We start from the raw sequence: 21,391 nt of genomic DNA, 5'->3' as shown, positions 1-21,391 counted from the left end.
ATAATAGAAAGTTGTTATTTCCACGCATGATTGTATTCTATTTTGGGAAAAGTAGATGTCCTTTGTGCAGCGGAAGTAGTAAAACTAGGAGGGGCAGTAGTAGTATCTTGGAAACGTTTGGATTGGGTTTAGTGCCAAGGCTTATCCAAAACTGGCGAAAATTGACCTCAGCCTGCGTCGTCTGCAGTGCCCCTAGGATTTTTTTTTTCACTACTCTGTGGGATGGCCTTCGCCGCCTTCAGCATGCGTTGGTGTTGACGTGGCACCTCGTACTAATATTCTTTTGCCAGGACATCGGCACGTGCCTCTCTCACCGAACGGAGGAAAACGACAAAACTGTCTAGACGACGTCGTTTCGAAGATTAAATATGAATAAAAAGCCTTTTGCTAGTAAATTTTTCCTTCATGGTAAAATTTTTTAGCTCCTGATATATTTTTTGTTTTTAAATTTTAAAATAAAAAATATTAATTTCCATATAAAATATTAATTTTTTTTGTGAGTTACCTTAAAAACATAATAATTTTAAAAATTATTTAAATATTAGAGATAATACTGAGATTTTAAACATTTTAAAAGTAACTTTAAAGATGTTGGTATATTTAGAATTTTTATATAAGAATTTATATAAATATAAATACAGAAATTACTGTTATTTCTTTATTTTTAAAAATTAAAAATATATTCAAATTAGTACTTAAGACCTTATTTGGTACCTTTTTGAAAAACAATTCTAAAAATCAGTTCTTAAAATTTGTGTTTTTTTAGAAAATAAAAAACTGTTGTTATATTTAGGTCTGGTAACAAGTTTTCGAAAATAGTTGTAAACTATATTGAACTTCTTTTGAACATCCAAGCAATATCTAAGCTATATGAGTATCAAATTTTACAAAATATTCATTTTGGTAATTAATTTATTTTGCCTTGAATGTGTATGCTCTATATGCTTTATCCTTTCGTTTGAACTAGTAATGGGATATAATTGATTCTACCAATTATATTCAAAAATAGATTTGGCTTGAGAAACATAAATTTTACCTATTATGTTGCCAAAATCGAAGCCTTTTGGAAGAAAAGGAAAAGCAACAAGAAAAAGTACAAACTTTTATTTTAAATATCGAAAAGGAAGAACCTTTAAAGTGCAAAATGGGTATAATTTTATGATTATATTATTAAATAATAAATATGTGAAATATGAGGAAAAATAACTGACCCAATTGATGAAAGTAAGTATTAAAAAGTGTGATCTTAGTAAATAACACATGGTCTTGAATTTGAATCTTGTCACTGATGACATATTGAATTTACCCCGTGTTGGTCATTGGAGGGAGTTTGGATCCCCATGAACACTCTTAAGGACTTGACAATAAAAGAAATACTAATCTTCAAATAAAAATAAAAATTCATTTTTAAATGTAATTTGTTAGATGAGAAGTATATTATTTATTTAGTAACCAAAGTTTCTTTTTAAATTATTAAAATAAGGGAAAAAATATAAAGACTATTGTTTAAAAAATTAAAAGCTTATTTTTAATACAATCTTTAATTTCTTATAAAAAAAAGGTACTGATTTCTTATGGTTCTATTTTTCTATACAAATATATCACATGAAGTTGAGGACTGTAGTATAAATTGATTTCAAGACTGGGCTTCAATGGGATAAGGCCTCATAAAATCCTAGACAGGATCATTTTTCCCCAGATATATGAGGCCTTAGCCCACATTCTCCAGCCCAACCCACCAATAGACCTAGAAATGCCATATCCCAGTCTGTGTGTGTCAATGTGAACAGTGAGCAGATAGCAGATACGAAAGGGAAGCAGAAGCAGAAGCAGAAGCTACTGATACCATACGCATCCCAAACTGGAAATGCATTGGATGCGGCGGAGAGGCTGCCCTGTAGCACTTCTCTCCATCGACTGCTTCAATGCTGTATGTCCAATCTTTCTTCCTTGCTAATTCCCCTTGATTTTCTGTTTTTACGTGGTTTTGGTTTCTGAAGATCTGGAATTTTGCCTCAGATAATCCTTTTCGATAGTTACCATAGTTAGAGCGCTCTGTCTTCAACAAGAGAATTATAGAGGCATCGGGTTTTTCTTGGGTGATTAATGATCAGGAGACCTTTGAGAAATGACCATAAGATACGGAGTATTATGGACCTTGTCTGGGTTTTGTTGTTGTGTTTGAAGCTCCTTGCTAAGTGTTATGAATTATAGGGCATGTTGATTTGTGAAGCAAATATTGGATTCAAACAAGTATAAAAAGTTTATTACTTTTCCTAATAATTGACAAAAGGGTGAGGTTAAGAGTAATATAAGAGTGGCTATGGATGTTTACTTTTTTGATTCGCGTAGAACTGTTTTTACAGGACAATGTGACTTCCAATAATTTTCTAAGTATGCAAATCTGTACATACTGTTATTACATTCACATGTCAATTTTTACAGTGGCTTGAATCCAATATTTTTCAGCATCTTTCTTGTTTACTGTTTCAGGGTTCTTTACCTCATGAGGACAATGTGATATTCGTTGTTTCCACCACAGGCCAAGGGGATACACCAGATTCCATGAAGGTTTCTTGAGATTCTGTTGTGAATATAAAAAAATTGGAGGAGCCCAGATGTCGATGTTTAGTAATATATTTTGCTTGTCCTAATTTCCCATTTATGTTGTAGGCATTTTGGAAGTTTCTTTTGCAGAGAAATCTTAATCAGTGGTGGCTAGAAGGAGTTCATTATGCTGTGTTTGGGTTGGGTGATTCTGGTTACCAGAAATATAATGTAATAATTTCTTTCTATTCTAGAAAAAAACTGTTGACATCTATAAGTTATATATCATATTTCATTAGTTTTATTTTGATGGATATTAAATAGAGGATTAAAGATATAAATTGATATCACAGTTCAAGGTCATGCAAGTAGTGTGGAAATTCGATTGTTTGCTATGGGTTAAAATATATATATATATATATATATATATCAAAGAAATTTAAACATTTATTGGAATTTCTTAGATTAACATGAGCATTTTATCAAAGATATTTCTTATTTTGTGTGCTTGTTTTCTTTTCTTCCATTTTGTCCCTTTGTTTATAGATTTCCCTAGTGGTCTTGCATTCTTCTAAGGGGCAGGGACCTTTCATCCTTTCATTGTATTTCCTCTTTTTTCATTTCAAGATAGTTCATGTTTCTTGTCCTAAGAGCAAAAAATAAAAAAATAAAAATTATTTTATTTGGTATACTATTTATCAAATATGACACTTCAAGACCTCATTATGGAGCGATCAATCTTCATACCATTTTGATAGAACTTAGAAGTATATTTCTAATTTTAACTTTTGGGCCTGTTAAGTTTATACTTATTGCATCTATAAATAGTTCATAAATTCTCACAAGAATTACATGTCCTTTTCAGTTTTCTTTATTAATCCAGAAAAATGATGCCTTGTTCAGCTGTTTTGTTAAATTGATTGCTCCATTTTTCTGTTAAAATTTCTGGTTGTTTCACACAAATTGTGAAATGATATTGCTTTTTTCATACAATGATACAGAGTGAGTAACTGTGGAATGTTTTGATGATAATGAAATGGACTTCACTTTGTTTTAATTCAAAAGAAACTGATTTTCTGTCAGGGATTGCAGTTTGTGGCAGAGAAGCTTGACAAAAGACTTTTAGATCTTGGAGCAGTGGCTATTGTTGAAAGAGGTCAGTGGCTATTGTTGAAAGAGGTCTGGGCGATGATCAGCACCCTTCAGGGTACAATTATGTCTTAGTGTCCATATAATACCGAAGATTCTAAAATTCTTCAATGAATAACTGAATTTTTATTCATCTGTTTGGTGGATACAGAGAGGGATTTAGTAGTGGAGACTTGCCTCCCTTTCCTTTCTTCTTGCCCTGATATTTAATATTTATAGCCTTCTTTTGTGCTTCTTTGGCAAAGCTTCCTTGACAAGATTTTATCCCCTTTTCGGTTGTCAGAGCAGAATTATAGCATTTGAATTTGGGGATTGTGATTTTATTAGCCTTCTTGTGAATAAAATTTGGATATTTTCATGTTTCTTTTCCGGTGGTGATGTCTACCTGTCATGGAGGTTGAGGTTCCTTGTGGTGCTTCCATTTAGCTTGGGTGGGGTTGGTATTTTAAGGGAGCAAAAAACCAATTCCTATTAGGATATGATAGGAACACCCTAAATCAAGGATCTACTTATCACTTGAGTTAATAACAATAACTACATCACCAGAATTAGAAACTTTCTCTTTTTCTTTTCCTTTATGTTTTGGACAATTTTTCATACAATGCCCTTCTTTGTTGCAATTGAAGTGCTTGATGTTTCCCTTGGACTTTGATTTGAATTTGGATTAACCTGTTTTGCCATTATTTCCCTCAAACCTTCCCCTAAGCTTTATTCTCTACTCCCAACCCTTTTCTTCAACCGCTATGAGTTCAAGGCTACCCTAACATCCTCTATGGAGAATATATCTCTACCATACATCATAGTGTCCACAAAGTGCTCATAGGAATTCAGTAAGGAACACATAAAAATTATGGCTTGGTTTTCATCATTAATCTTAACATCAATATTTCTCAAATCTATAATAGTTTTATGCAATCCATTAAGGTGGTCTTTAATTCATGTACCTTCTTTCATTTGGAGAGTGAATAATCACTTCTTCAAATACAAGTGATCTATAAGAAATTTCGTTAGATACAAACTTGCTAGCTCCAACTATAACTTAGCAACAACATCCTCTCCTGCAACCTCATGAAATACCTCATGACCTAAGCACAACAAGATAACACTTGGTGCCTTCTCTATAAGTTTATCCTTCCCTTCATTAGACTTCGTTGTTGATAGAGTTTCTACACCGTTCAATGCTTTGGCTAATCCCTGTTGAACCAATAAGGCACGCACATTAATGTGCCATAAACTGAAAATGTTTCTTCCATCAAATTTCTCAACCTCAAACTTTGTTGCCATTCCAAGTCTATCATTCTAAGGTTTGATACCAATTTGTTATGTATGTGGAAGCTTCAATGTAACATGTTAGTGCAAGAACACAAAGATGAAATCAACCACACATAGAAGTACACTAGGTTTTAACGTGGTTTGAGCGGCCATGCCTACATCCACGAATGAAAAAGATCATTACGCTAAATTATAAAGAATGTTATGGAGGATAGAAAAATAGATACCACTATTGAGCCTTGAAACATCTCGTGTTTCTTTGCTCTTTGTATTTATACCTTGAACCTTGAGTCTCTACACCAAGTAATCTCCCATTCTTCCTCACATTTCTATCTACCACATTTAATCTTTACAAGCCCATCTCTATCTCATAACCTTTTTCCCTCATGACCTAGAATATTTATGAATATATTCTTAAGTAAATTTTCTTATTCTATATGGAAATGTAATATTATAATAACAACCAATGCAAAAAATATTTTGTATAATGCTTTTTACAAAAAAGAACATATACCAATTGGGAATTTGAGCCATTTTCCAACAGCACCAATAAGATTGGTTTGTCATGGTTTAAGTTAAAAGCGTAGGACATGGGAAAGGCCCTTTTTCATTAGGCGCTACCATCTATAATCTTCTATTTTCTTATATCTATATATGGAGAGGGATTGGACTGAAGTGTTCTCTTTGTCAGGGAGTTTGTGGGGAGGAGTGAAGGAGGTTTTGGAGGATTGTTCCTCTTTGCCTGATGTGGTCCATTTGGAGAGAGTTCAGAATTGATGTTGGAAAATTTCTTCATTAACTCTTTGTACTTTTGGTCTAATGTTGTTTTGGATTGTTACTTTTAGCTCCATCTTGAGTTTATTGTTTAGGAAGAGGATGAGGTGTTGTTTTATCCTTTCTTGCCTTTGGCTCTCTTTGTATACATTCTGTGTACTTAGGTTATGGCTCTTTTTATTTGACACCTGCTAGTAAACTTTTCCTTTGCATATCAAAAAGGATTCCAACCTCAAACAGTTGGGATTAAGGGTTTGTTGAGCTTGTTTCGATTTCATTGATACATCCAGATTCTAATCTTAGATTATTGTTTATAGTGAACTTAAATGAGTATTATATCCAATTGGTTGGAGATTTACTTTAATTTCATTTTTTTTATTTTTTTATTTTTATTCTTATAATAAAGAAAAATGTTTGATTTCAGGTTCATCCTGGAGAGATGGAGAATTACCTTCCCAATGCTAATAAAAATGCTTCAAAGATCCCCATCAAATTAAAAACTTTTGTAGAATTGACAATGGATGTTTACTTCCGCTTCTCCCTGGCGCTATTTCTTTGAGGCAGGAATCCTGTATGGTTAGCTCTGTATTATTTACTTATTTTTTCTTCTATGGGTTGAATGTTGTAACTAGCCTTCTAGCTTTGCCATGTGTCTTAATTTTGCTTCCTCTTTCTTGCTCTTCAATCTTTATGTAAAAATGATACCATTTCCTATCTGAACCTCCCATAACTCAAACTGGACCTGAGTTGGGTAACGACCTCTTTCTTTTCAGCAACAAGATGATAATGAAATATGGTCTTTGACAAAATGATTTCTTTTTATGCCAGAAACAACTGTTTATTTTGATATTCATTAATAGTAATTCTGAAGAAATAACTGTTCTAAAGAAGAATAAGAATAGGTGTATATTTGATAGAAAGAGAAAGTACAATTCTGTTCATTTAACCATGTGGGTGGATTATAACTTCCTTGAGTCCTATATCCTCTGAATGCATTCTTAGTTTATAGATCAGTTGTGTATTTATAGGCTAATCAATAAATGTAAAATTTGCTGTTCTTCTTCTTAGCCAGAAACAACTGTTTATTTTGTGTCTTTATTAGTAATAATTCTGAAGAAACAGTGGTTTTATAAGAAAAAGTATTATTACAAAGCATGGTATATATTATAAATCCAAATTCTAACAGTTTAAACTTTTATGAAATTGATTGTCCAACATGGTATTAGAGTCTTGTTTAGGGGATAATATGAGTTTGTACTTACCACATGATTATTTCCCCTAATTTAGTGAGCCCACATGCAAACATAAAGGAGGTTGTCTGTGATTTGTTTGTCTGTGGGTCTATATGACTGTATCAGAGCCTTTTGTAAGGGGGTAAGTCCCTTTATACTGTATTTCGGTGGGTCGCTATTTTAGCGCCTCTTTGCAATACAATTATATACTTATTGATAAAAAAAAATTGACTGTATCAGAGCCTTGTTTAGGAGGAAGTATGAGTTTGAACCTTACCACATGATTATTTCCCCCAATGTAGTGAGCCCACATGCAAACTTATAGGAGGTCGTCCGTGGTTTGTTTGTCTATGGATCTATTTGAGTCTCCATGTGTGGAGTATGAGGCCGCACATGAGGGAACTCTTAGAAAGCATGATATATACAATGTTTCAGCAGGAATATATGTGACAGAAAGAGAAAGTACAAGTTATGTTAAATTTAACCATGTGAGTGGATTATAACTGCCTCAAGTTGTGTATCCTCTGCCTGCATTCTTAGTTTATATATCAATTGTGTATTTGGAAAAGAGAAGGCACAACTCTATTAAATTTAGCAATGTCAGTGGATTATATCTGCATCAAATTGTTCATGCTTTGCATGTGTTCTTGGTTTATAGATCAGTTGTCTATTTATGGGCACAAGTCTATTAAATTTAACCACGGGAGTGGATTGTAACTGCCTTAAGTTACGTATGCTGTGCATGCGCTGTTAGTTTATAGATCAGTTGTGTTTAAGTTGATGCTTGCTAATTTCCCAACGTGTAGTAATTTGTTGAAATAATTGAAGGTAGAAATTAAATATATTGTAAATTTGTTTCCAAAATGTATAATGCAATCTGATTTCTTACACTTGTCCTTCTACTTCAGACTGCAAGATGCCAGTTCACTTTAGTGACTAGCTATCCTGATATATTTCATCCTTTCAGGTCATGAGTTTTTTTGCAACTGCTGAACATGAAAAGGAAAGGCTTCAATATTTTGCCTCACCCAAAGGAAGAGATGATCTATACCAGTACAACCAGAAGGAACGAATAACTGTTCTGGAGGTTAAATTTTTTGAATGACTGATACATTTCTGCTTTGTGTTTTATTTAATGAGCATCTTTCAATTCCATTCTTTAACAGTCTCTGTGCTACACTCTGCATTATTTCATGAAAACATACTGACAAAAGAACTGGTTCAAACTTTGTATAAGTATGAAGCCTTTTTTTTCTCATTCCAACATAATATTTTTAGGTCCAAAAAAAGGGATTTAATGATGGCTTTTGGGGGAAGGAAACTAATGGACCAGAACAACAGTCCCATGTAGATAGTGAATGATTGGTACTTTGCTTTTTCTTTCTTCCCCCTCTTAGCAGGCAGCTGGTGCTTTATTTGCATATTTAACTGCTACATGAATAATTTTATTAATGAATGAGAAATCTTGTGCAATTTATTAGTGTTTTAGTAAACCCCCCCTTTTTTTTATGGTTCTGAAAAAGGAAATCCCTCACACATGAACTAACTTGCCACATCTGAATTAAATATACGAATGATCTGAAAATGCATGTTCCTTTTTCCTTCTACATCCACCCAGTGAGTAATGCTCTTTTCTTTTAATTAACCGATCGTCTGTATGGCATGTTATAGGTATTAGAGGATTTCCCTTCAGTGCAAATGCCATTCGAGTGGCTGTTGCAGCTGGTTCCTACTCCATTTCTTCTTCTCCATTAGCTCACCCCAATCAAGTGCACCTAACCGTGAACGTGACACCATGGACAACACTTTTTAAGAGGAAATGAATGGGTCTATGTTCAAAGTGGCTAACTGGACTTGATCCTCAACAAGGTATGGATTCATCATAACACATAAAACTCGTAAAATTTACACAATGCAGCAACTAAATAAATAGTTCCTTTCTGGGGTGCTTAACTCTGCATTCTCTCACGAACAGGGGTGATTATTCATATGCATGGTTTGTTAAAGGTTCCCTTCCCGCCCCGCCACCATCACTTCCTCTCATTCTCATTGGCCCTGGGACTGGTTGTGCGCCCTTTCGTGGATTTGTGGAGGAAAGGGCCGTACAAAGTAGATCTTGTTCGACTGGTCCAGTTCTTTTCTTCTTTGGTTGCTGGAATGAGGATGATGACTTCTTATACAGAGATTTCTGGTTGTCTCATTCACGAAATGGCGGGTTCAGGGTGCTTTCGGAAGAGAAGGGCGGAGGATTTTACGTGGCCTTCTCAAGGGAGCAACAACAAAAGGTCTATGTGCAGCATAAGATGCGAGAGAAGAGCCAGAGGATCTAGAATTTGCTGTGTGAGGGGGCTTCCATCTATGTTGCTGGTTCTTCAACTAAGATGCCCTCTGATGTATTTTCCAGCTTTGAGGAAATTGTGTCCAAGGAAAATGGTGTTCCAAGGGAATCTGCTGTGAGATGGCTTAGGGCAATGGTGAGGGCTGGCAAGTACCATGTTGAAGCAGGGTCTTGACTCTTGAGCAGACTTCTTCTCAACAATGTATCATTTGAGGGAAAATGGTAGGAAAAGAAGACGGAGAGGAGGAAAAGTAAAAGGAAAACCAAAAAACATAAAAAAAAAAAATTAATTATGTGATATTTTAAATTTGTCTCACTTATTTTAACTTTTTAATATTAAGATTAAATAATTTAAAAATATATAAGTTTTTAATTAATTTTAAATGTATTTAAATTTTTTTGATACTTTTTATAGGATAATCAAATATGTGAAAATTATTTTTTTATATTTGATTTTAGAAAATTTTGATGAAAAATGTAAGAAAAAGAAAATATAGAAGAAAAGATGAAGGAAAGAAAATGAAAAAAAAAAAAATATATATATATATATATATATATATATATATATATATAAAGTCTTGCTTGTTTAATTGCAGCTCAGCTTGGTTTGGTTTGGAGTTTATTTGGTTGATGGGAAAATCTATAAAAAAAAAAAAAAAAAAAAATCTTTTTCAAAAACACGTGATTTTAAAAAATCATTACAAAACAAGCTTGGTTTTTGTCCGGAGTAGAAAAAAAAAATTCAAACCTTGTACTAAAAGAAAATGAAATGAACTCCAACCAACTATGCTATTATGAAAGGAATGATTACAAATGAGCCGCAGAAAGCTGGTAGATGAGATGAGAGAGAGAAAGAGAGTAGATCATGTGAAAGCACTGAAAGGGACATGTGAGAAAGGCAGAGGAGAGAGAAGATAAGCTAGTGAGCATTTCAACAAACGTTGTCGTTTAGGGAAACGGAGGATAAGACTGAGCCACCCTCCCCTCCTCTCCTTATCTGCCCATGTGAAACGTACGGAACTGTTTACAGCTCATTCCATCCGCACTCTCACGTCCCTCCACCCCCTTTCCCTCTCATCCACACCTTTTTTTCCCTCTTCTAATCAGGATTTTCTCTCTACATTGGGCTTCCTTCTTTTTGTGTATTTTAATTTCTAGACATGAAAACAATTTTTGAAAATTTTAGATTTCCATTGCCAAAGAAATCCCATGAGTCATGTATAATTTTTGTGCTTTCTTTCCATCTCTATTAATTCTAATATTTTTAAATTGGTATAATATTATTGTATAATTTATTCAAACTTTATACATGTCAATGTAAACATCGAATCAAGTTCGGGTTGAAGTCGCCAGACTCTAATTTTTTAAGATAAGTATGGAGATCAAAAGGCAACAAAGGAATTACATTTTATGTCAAAGATGGAAGTGGATTGATCACAAGGCTCCAAAAGATTCAAATCAACATGAAGGTAGGCAAAACATGTGGACACTAGAAAAGACCATCTTCTATTCCCAATAGTTTAATTCCAAGTTCACATCTAGGATCCTTGATTGATGCTTTGAGTCTTGTGGTCAAAACAAGTGGGCTGATGTTCCTGTCCCTTGGAAATGCATGTTCCAATTAGTCATTTTCAACCCTAACTCAGCTTTTGAATCATAGGCTAGCTAGACGACCCAAAAGTTTCTTCCAATGTCCACTTGCTTAATATCTCATTGATATTAGGTTGTATTTGTTTTTTAATGTCAAAGTTTAATCATTTAAATATGTGTGAATTTTTTAGTCACTTAAATTTGGCGGTGACAGCACATATTGATGGATTATGTGCTACGCGCAATGATTATTCTCTTAATCTGATATGTTTATGATTTAATTTATTTATTTATTTAAAATTAAATTTTAAACCGATCTAATGTGGACTAAATAAGTCGAAACTATAATCAATCAAATTTGTATTACGTATACTGATCCAAAAACAACTTATTGATTAAATGTGTTATGAAATAAATCGTGTCAAATTATATACTCATAATTTAAATTTTAAATAAAAACTTAATTTTTTATTTATTGTATTTCAATAAAATATCTAAAAATAATAAATGATTTACTAAAACATTGGAAGTATATAAAGAAAAATAAAAATAAAGAAGAAGGTGAAATATGATATTACCAACCATAACCATAGCTCTACTTGAAATGTAATAAGAAAAACAAAATATGGTGAACTGGCATTTGACTATGGAAAGTGCTTGGAAATTTTCTTGAAGGGAATCTTTAGGGGTGTGTCTGTCTTATGACCTGTCCCAGTTGAAAATATGTTGCAAAGGATCTTTGTTAGGTTGGGTTTGTAGTGATCAATGATAAGCTACTTGCATTTTATAGTCATAAAACTTAGATATTTGGATCCTCATATTTTATAAAAATAAATAAATATTAAATCACTATAATAATGTGGGGGGTGATGTGCATGATGATCTCAAAAGTGGTGCCTTCCTGTTCTTTTAAAAATATTATTTGGATATGTAAAATTCTTTTTTGAAAGGATGATTTTAAAAATATTTTTAATTTTTTTTATAATAATATCTTATAATTTTTTTTTAAATGTTTTCTTTTAAATTCCCTATCCATTTCTCAATATCAAGTCCTAATGATTGGGATACAAATATTTGGTATTTATCAGTTTCTTGAAAAATTATGGAGAAAAAAAAAGGAAAATAAAAATTCAAACTCCTTTCACCTAGTTATTATCATACAATATTAAATAATTTTAAAATAAATAAATTTTTAATTATTTTTCATGATAAACCAATATTTTAAAAAAATAACATTATATTTTCATATTTTCTCAAAACCAAACAGATAAAAATCTCGATTAAATAATATCTTAGGATTTGTTTGAGAATGTTTTTTAAAATAATTTTTAAAAACAGTTTTGTGATATTTTTCTAAAATAAAAGTCTATTTTATTTTTTTAAATAGTCTTTAAAAATAATTTTATCATTTTTTTAAAACAAAAGTATGTTTCAAAACTTGAAAGCTTCTCAACTTATTTTTTATATTTTTAAATTTTTTTTAAAAAAAACTTTTATCTTTAAGGTCTCATTTAATCGTTTTTATATATGTATAATTAATAATTAAAAATAAATAAATATATTTTTAAAAACATCATGTTTTGAAACCAATAAATAACCAAACATACAAAATATATTTTTCTCTCAGAAATTAAAAATAAATAAATAAATAAAAATTGTTGATAATGGTTCCCAAACATAGCCTTAAGTCCTTAGCAACATGATTACAAATCTGCCCATGTGATAATCAACCCTATTTTATACCGCCGTTCCAATGTTCGACTCCAATGACGTGTTTGGAACATGGCCTATGAATTTTTATATTTATTTTTAAAATTTTATTTTTAATGTTATTAAAAGCACTACTAGGAATATTCATGCCTTCTATCTCCTTCATTTATTTTTTTATTTTTACTCAGAAACTTAGGTTATACATATATAATATCTTATACCAAGTTAACAATAATTTTTTTCCAACACATTCTAATTAGTTTGAGCTGTAAAGCCAGCAACGCTTGGGGTTGACACCACTTTCTTCCAATGACACTAATAATCTATCATCAGAACTAAAAATATTTCTAAATTAATAAAATAATGGTTTTCTTAAAAAAAATTAATAATAATTAAATGGGTGTAAAAATCAATTTAATTCTCGTAATTAGATTTGATCATCATTAGGAGGAGAAGTTTTTTCTTTTTTCAGGAATTTGGATTTAAATCTAACCAACAAATAAAGGAAATGCAAATTGAGAGTATAGTGAAATACGAGGGCTTTCATAAAATAAAACTTTAATATCATGTTGAACCAACAATTTTCTTAAAAGTTTAAATTTACAAGACTTGTATTCGATCTATATATCATGTTCCTTAACATCAGTTATTATTTGTCAAAAATCTTTGATAATTGTTTGTTGGAATTTTTACTTAATAACTTATATTATATTTGGTTCCGGAAAAATACTGACAATATATATATATATATATATATATATATATATATATTAAGAAAAATTATTTACCCATGTTTGGTTTTATTTTGAAAAATGTAAAAGAAAATCAAACATAATTAAAGGTGGTTAAAGATTTATATATTTTTAGTTTATATAATAAAAAAAATAAGAAAAATGAGTATGGATAATTGTATAAAAATAATTTATTAATTTTAATTTTTTTTTATTTTACTCCTTTTTCTTTCTATTTTCTTCTCATATTTTATTGTAAATTGTAAAGTTATGTTTTGGTTTTAAAAAAGTATTATAAATAAATAAAAATTTATTTAAAAATAATAATTTCCTATGTTTATTATATACTAAGAAATGTGAAAAAAAAAAATAAAAATTGATAAAGAATTTATATATTTTTAAAGAAACAAGTCGGCCATCGATTTTTCATAATGAAAGTGGCTACCAAACTTCCATTATTGCTAGTATTAATATAGTACATTTTTATCCGCTACTAATTAGAGTATTAAATTATAAGTTAATCAATTAATTAACGTGGTATGATGGGTTCAAATCTTACTCTCAAATATAAATAAATGATATATATTACCGGCTCATCAACTCAACCTTATTTAAGTCAATTGGTGCAAATATACGGTTGGTAACTTAAAATGAGCGAAAAAAAATCTCAAATCAAAGCCAAAAATGTGACAAGAAGCAATATATAATATGAAATGTGGATAGACATCAATCCGTCTAAATTACTTATCATAACATTTATTAAAAAAAAAAAAAACAAACCACACATGTGCACACTTCTAGTTTAATGTGTTGTCTCACTATAAAATTTTGATCGTGGGATTAATTTAAGATGGTCAATAGCTATCTTGCCTACATTGCCATCTTTAAAAGTTTAAATGATGAAGTTAAGCTTGATAGGGACGAGAATATAAATTAATTTTCATTCATGTTCTAATAAAAAAACAAATTCAAATATTAAATAATAATTTTTTGTTGATAAATATGTTTTCTTATTTTTCTTTTTAGAAAAAAATAATAATTTTAAAAAATAGTTATCAAACAAGACTTTAATTTACATTAAAGCCTAAAACACAAATTTAAAAACCGGCTTTTCATGACAAGGAAAAACCAACTCAATAGAACAAACACTAAAGAGACTAAAGGGTGTTTTGCTCGCTTTATTATCACTTTCAACAATCTCTTAATTTAATCTATCTTTTAAATTAATATAATGAATAATAAATAAATACTATGATATTATACAAAATTAAATTATTCATTTCCTTTCAAGGAGATATTATCTTCTATAAATATTTACCTCACAAGTCCAATATATCGAGCTTTGAGAAAATTAGTAATTCATTTAATACATTAATTTTATAAGAAAATTAATAATTCAATTGGTATCAAAACTTTAATGGATGAAAAATTATGAGTTTAAATCACCTCTACGTAATTTTATATATGCCATAAAATATGATTTTACTAAATTCCTCAAATTTGCATTTCAAATTTATATATATATATATTAAATATTTTATTAAAAACCATAAAATGTAAAAAAGAAATAAAAATTTTTGTGACGCTGAGGAGAGAGAAATTCAAAGGTCCTAGACATGGGATGATAGATACAGGTGCAAATGTGCATGGGCATAGGTACCCTAGCCGTGTTACGGAGGGTGGACCCTCCTCCCTGTAATGTCATTCTCAAGCATCCCACATGGCGGACCCCATCACTCCATCCATTCCCATTTTCACACCATCCAGCTCAATAATTTCAGAGCCTATGCACACCAACTGTGACCACAAAACATATTTTATTTTTCCCTAATACAAAATTGTCATTCATCCTATTATTTTTACTCTTTTTTTTTTTTTACCATAACTATCAATCATTAACTATAGGCCAAAAAAAAAAACAATCCTTTTAATACATATGGATCATTTTCTAATCGATAAAAAGGATGATGACACATATAATACCAATTATTTAAATGACTTAAAATCTATTTAGTAGTGATTTTAAATTTTTTTTAAATAAAATAAAATTCAATTAACAATGATTTTAAGAGGTGTTTTTAAGTTTTCTAATATAAAATTTTTTTTATAAACAAAAATTATTTTCAAATGTTAAAAAGACTAGAAATGTCTTTTATAATCACTATCAAACAAGTTCTTATATGTTTGAAAGATTTATTTGAAAAAATTTAGAAAATACTTTTAAATATATGAAAAATTACTTATTGTGTTGAAAAAATATTTATAGTGTTTTATTTTTTATAAAATATTTTATTGGTGATTATCTCAAAAACACTTATTAAAAAAAATACGTCAGATAAAAATACTGTCAAAAGCACTTTGAATATCCGAGCCTTAGACACACATCACAAATGGTGCAGTAAATATGGGACAAAAAGCAATTACAAAAGTAACGACAATTTTGAAAAATTAAAGATGCTTTGTAGATGTGGAAAAAAAAATTTAATGGTAGGGGTCCTCATGAAATAAATTCTCATGTCTTGCCCCCTCAACTTATTCCGTGGCTTGGATTTTAGATAATTAATTAAATAGTGTACTGATAAATGTGGGTGGACCACCATGGCCATATTCAATTTTTTGTTTTAAAAAAATCTTACCAAATTTACGCCTGCATGTCTTGGTATAAGGATATTCCTCCAAGATTATAGACTTGTAGTGGTCCAATCCGACCAGTAAAAGTAACTAAAGCAATCAGGAGAATAATAATAATAAAAAAAAAAAAAAAAAAAAACATTATCGCCATCTGTTTGGAGTCTGGAGTCTGGACAAAAGATAAAGATTTAAAAAAAAAAGTAAAAAAAAAAAAAAGGCATAGTTATTATTATTCTTCAATGCCATAAAAAAACCGTACACCAAATTGGGAAGTGGATCTGCACACATCATCTCCTTTCCTCTAGTAGAAATTTTTTTCTTTTCCTTTACCACAGGCCTGCAGCATAAGGGCACATGGGTCTGTGAGTGCCAAAGAGAGATCATGAATGAAATGCTTGGGCAAAGCACATCAAAGAGAAGCAAGCATTTACATATACCAGGGTCTCATGGATATTTCACATGTAAAGGTACCACCTTTTCTATTCTATTGTATTCTTCACAATTGTGTGGAAAATTACAAGGCGAAATCAGCCTTCAATTATAAGAGTGTTAAAAATATAAATCAAGTATTATCTAATCATTAAATAGATAATATATTGTATAATTTGTCTAATAATTAGATCCTCCTATTTAGTAATAAGATTAAGTTCTTTCATAAGTCTATATGATTAATATTTTAATTAAATATGTTGATGATTTAATTTACTTATTTATTTAAAAACAAATTTGAAATGAGTTAAATATAGGTTAATTTTAACATTATAATTAAGCTAATCATCATAATTATTAAATAAGTTGATTGGGTCAAGTTCATATTATATAAGTTGACCTAAAAATTACCTATTTATTAAACGAGTTATGCAAGACGATACGAATTTAATTCAAACCCAATTACATTCAACCTAAATCTACAAAAAAAATGTTTTGAGTTCGATCCATATTAGTGAATCATATCAAATTTTATTACCACAGTATAAATAAGTAGGATCAAAATATGAAATAATGTGACATAAATAAAATATAAAATAATGAGATAAAATTATATATCACATATTATAACGATCGGCACCAAATTGGATAAATATTATTTGCTTTGAATCTAAAAAGACCTTCACGATTTTAAATCGTATCTACTTAGATTAAAAAGATGTTATACTTATATAGTGTCAATCTGATGTACGATAAATCTCACAATCACTCCTTCATGCAAATACAATGTCCTTGTTGTGACCTACTATTCGATGCGAGATATTATAATCACTATCAACTTCCAACCATTTATATATATTGTTCGTTCTAAATTCAAATAAATTATCATAACTTTAAAACATATTTATATAATTAAGATGAGTCAATGCTTATAAAACGTTAGAAACTTTTTCCTCTAATCGATACAAGATATGACACATATTGTGATTAATTTTATTTTTTAATGGTTATTAATTCAAGGCCTTACTTTTTACTATTTTCTTTTATGGGTAGTGTGATACGACAATTTTGTATTTTTGGATATAATTAGAGTAAATGAGGGAGGACATGTGCTCCAAAGCAGATGGCACGTGGCTTGCAAAAGCAAGAAGATAGGCCCTCGTAAACTGTCCGTGAAAGGTGAAGCATTATAATTAATTTACTCAACAGCGGTAGGCACATTGCTCATAATATGATTATTTTAGTAAGTGTAACTATTAATTTGCCAAGAAAGTTATATGATATCAACAAGAATCCTCCTGTGGACCATTGATTGGTCAGTCTATTTATACTTCTTAATTACACTTGTTCAAGAATTATGAACATGATTATCCATATTTTAAGGCTTCAGTAATGGTAGTAATGACTAATGATCTTTAATGTTTGGGAAAATGAGAATCTGGTGAGTTGAATAATCTTAATTAAAATTTTGAAACTTGCAGGTGAAGGAGTCGCAAGGGGTTGCAGAAGGGCAATGACAAAGACCATTGAATAAAATCAATAATGTTAATACCAAAAAGAAGAAAAGGTTAAAACAAGAGGCCTGTGGAGAGATGTGTTCTCTGGTTTTTGTCAGGCTTTTTACCCACTTTTGGCTTTTGGTACTAACCATCTGGTCAATTTGGTGGCACCCTGACAAATCCTTGCAGACGCTTAAGAAGTAGTAAATACCAATTGGCTCTAATGGCTATAACCCCATATGGGTTATTATTAGTTTTTGAACCCACTTTGGAACTTTTAAATTTGTTCATATGGGATCCAATTTTGTTCATATGATTAATAGATACATTTACCCACATTAGATAAGTCCCTTCATAAGTATATGAAAATATCGCATTTCTCAAATAGCTCATTCCTATGAATATTTTAGGTGTGTCCTAGTGTCCTACCACCGCAAAAATTGAAAAAGAGCAATGGGTGATGAAACAATTTTCTGTGTGGAAAATGAAACCCACCAGCAGTAAGCGAAGGGGCATAGAACTGTAGCATAAGAACAAGGAGATGACCCCACCTTTTTTGGTGTCATGCCCCCCCATACCCTACGTTTGCCCACCAAGACACTTTACCGTACCTCCTCCGTGTAAAGTTGCCTCTTTATAAAGAAGACCCTTATTACTACTCCTCCTCCCCATTCACATATCACCATCACCAAGGCGGCAGCAGCAGCAGCACCACGACTGCCACCCTCCTCCTCCTCCTGAGTTCTGAAGCCTCCATCTTTCTCGGTCCAACCGCATATTCTCAGATTTCTGTCATTTTTGCATGGCCTTTAGCTTGCTAGCACATGTGGTGTCTGACCTCTGCCTGGGGAAGCCTGCTCTGAGGTCTCTCTCCATTTCTGCCACCGTCGGCGAGGCCTTGTCGGCTCTCAAGACGTCGGAGGACAGCTTTATCAGTGTATGGAGCTGTGACCACTCTGCTAATATCCAGGACGAGTGTCGGTGTGTTGGAAAGATTTGCATGGTAGATGTTGTGTGCTATCTCTGTAAAGATGACAACCTGTTGTCCCCATCTTCTGCATTGAAGTCACCCGTCTCTGACCTCTTGCCTAACATTCCAGGCCTGGTGATGCATGTGGAGCCACACTCGAGGTAAAGATTTGGCCTTTTCAATGGTCTCTGTTCTTCAATTTCATCCCTCCGGAGGGGTTCTTTTCACTGTTTAATTGCTTCCATTTCAAATTTAGACCCTTGCATCAGCTTTTGGATCTTAAAAAATAGCCAAAATTTTGTTGCTTTGCTCAAATTGTTCAATTTTGGTGTTTGGGATATGGGGTTGTGCCCCTAATTCGTGACAAATCTTGATTGATTCTTGGTTTTTCAGCTTATTGGAAGCAATCGACCTGATTCTCCAAGGTGCCCAGAACTTGGTGGTTCCGATTCGGAGCAGCATCAGCAACAGTTCAAGGAGGAAACTGTATCAAAAGCCCCAAACCAGTCCGACCACCATGCATAAGGGCTGTGAATACTGCTGGCTAACTCAAGAAGATGTGGTCCGATACCTCCTCAGCTCAATCGGCCTTTTATCCCCCATCGCCGCCCTTCCCATCGACACGCTCAGGATCATCGACACTGACGTATTAGCCATCAACTACCACTCTCCAGCCTCCTCATCGCTCCCTGCAATCCTGCGCTCCCTCAGGGACCAAACTTCGGTTGCAGTCGTCGACGAAAATGGAGCTCTGATAGGCGAGATATCGCCCTTCACCCTCGCCTGCTGCGATGAAACTGTGGCGGCCGCCATCACCACCCTCTCCTCCGGGGACCTCATGTCCTACATAGACTGCGGAGGCCCGCCGGAGGAGATAGTCAAGACGGTGAAAACCAGGCTGAAGCAGAGGAACCTGGAGGGAATGTTGGAGGAATTCGCCCTCGATTCATCTTCAACTTCATCTCTGTCAGCCTCTTCTTCGGATGAGGAGTCCTCGCCCTCCCCCAAGACTGCATTGTACCGTCCGGGGAAGTACAGTAGGTCCAGCAGCTACTCAGCCCGGATGGTGAGAAGGGCTGAGGCCATTGTCTGCCATCCAGGGAGCTCGCTGGTGGCAGTGATGATTCAGGCCATTGCCCATCGGGTGAATTATGTTTGGGTGATAGAAGATGATTGTTGTTTGGCTGGTATTGTCACATTTTCTTCCATGCTGAAAATTTTCCGGGAACATTTACAATCCATGGCATAGAGTTAGGGGGTCCAGTCACTGTCTTGTGGGGCTTGCTTCCCTAACATGCTGAGATTTATATGGAAAACTAAAGGGTTGTAATGGTGTGAATATTGAGACCTTTATTTATTGGTTTTGTTTTTTGGGGGGGATGGGGGAGGTCTTAATCATTTCCAAGAGGAAATGGGTCTTTGCCTGTTATGATATGTATGCACTTTTGCTTGAACTTTTGCCTTCCAGGATATGTTTATGTTTATCATAATAAAAAGCCACCAAATTAAGCATAGACAGGTTTGATGCTGTTGTGTCTCCTTGGTTTCCAAAGCGTGCTTGCTTGACTTTGTGCTTTGGTGCTGGCCAGCCCATGGTAGTGTAGAACCCAAGGTAATGATTCAAAGTCATCCTATTACAGCTAATGGCAAGTATGATGATTAAAATATGAAGGACTTGTTGGGCCGTGCACCCATTTTTTGGCAGTTCATGATGTGGTCTAATTCAAATTGCAAGTTAATAATGGAAAGAAAAACCATTGTTGTCAAGTAAAAACTGAGTATTTTTTAAGAACAGTATAGGATATTTTTTAAAAATAAATTAAAAACATTTTAAGTCCTAAAACAACTTTTAGAATAAAAGTTGTTAAAGAATTATTTTTAAAAACCATTTCCAAAGAAAAACCTAGGAACCTTTGATAGCGATTTTGAAAATAATATTTTATTTTTTAAAACATAAAAAACAAGAATACAAGTTTATGATGTTTTTAAAATAATTAAAAATAAAATACTACATATAAAATTTATTTTTAAAACTATAAAATACAGAACAAAAATATTTTCGGGTGATATTTTTTATATAAAACATCAAACAATAATTGTAAAATGCCATTCTTAAAAACTATTTTCGAAATTGCTCTCCGTAGAGGATTCAACTGAAAAAGGATTGGACAAACCAAGACTCCCACACACATATCCCTAGAAGACTTTTTGGCCATTAAGGCCAAAAAGATCTCTAGTAGGACCCTATTGATTCTCTTTTGCTCTTTTCTCATTCGAGGATTCATGCTCTAAGCGGAACATCTCTGCTGCTTGGTGCGGAATCGCCAAACCTAGTAACTTTGCTTTTGGAATATCAGATATTGTTTTTGGCATCATCAAGTATGCCTTGAAAACAGCTCAATTATATAAACTTTGGCATTGTTGTTTAAAATACTTCTCAATTATTTTGAGAAATAAAATTCTGTTTGACAACTTTTAAGTATAAGAAAATCGAAAATTTTCTAGTTATTTTTCATAAA

The 21,391-nt window shown here is 32.2% G+C and overlaps 1 protein-coding gene and 2 pseudogenes across 1 annotated transcript; all 3 read left to right on the top strand.

Moving 5' to 3' along the window:
- Nucleotides 1-1,260: 1,260 nt before the first annotated feature.
- On the top strand, nt 1,261-9,628 carry LOC100253869 (NADPH-dependent diflavin oxidoreductase 1-like; annotated as a pseudogene).
- Nucleotides 8,275-9,628, top strand: LOC132252581 (NADPH-dependent diflavin oxidoreductase 1-like; annotated as a pseudogene).
- An 8,862-nt stretch (nt 9,629-18,490) lies between these two features.
- LOC100267418 (CBS domain-containing protein CBSX5) lies at nt 18,491-20,386 on the top strand. The gene is made up of 2 exons (XM_002284764.4): nt 18,491-19,033; nt 19,266-20,386. The coding sequence occupies exons 1-2, from the start codon at nt 18,705-18,707 to the stop codon at nt 20,119-20,121; spliced, it is 1,185 nt and encodes a 394-aa protein (XP_002284800.1). The 5' UTR covers nt 18,491-18,704; the 3' UTR covers nt 20,122-20,386.
- The last annotated feature ends 1,005 nt before the right edge of the window (nt 20,387-21,391 follow it).

The sequence above is a fragment of the Vitis vinifera genome, chromosome 19 (genome assembly GCF_030704535.1).
Source record: "Vitis vinifera cultivar Pinot Noir 40024 chromosome 19, ASM3070453v1".
Lineage (NCBI taxonomy): Eukaryota > Viridiplantae > Streptophyta > Magnoliopsida > Vitales > Vitaceae > Vitis > Vitis vinifera.
This window is presented reverse-complemented; position numbering and strand designations above follow the sequence as displayed.

Excerpts from the sequence above, each read along its gene's own strand:
- LOC100267418 (XM_002284764.4), top strand. The coding sequence starts at position 18,705 with ATGGCCTTTAGCTTGCTAGCACATGTGGTGTCTGACCTCTGCCTGGGG. Across the intron at positions 19,034-19,265 it reads CATGTGGAGCCACACTCGAG|CTTATTGGAAGCAATCGACC; the intron begins GTAAAGATTTGG and ends TTGGTTTTTCAG.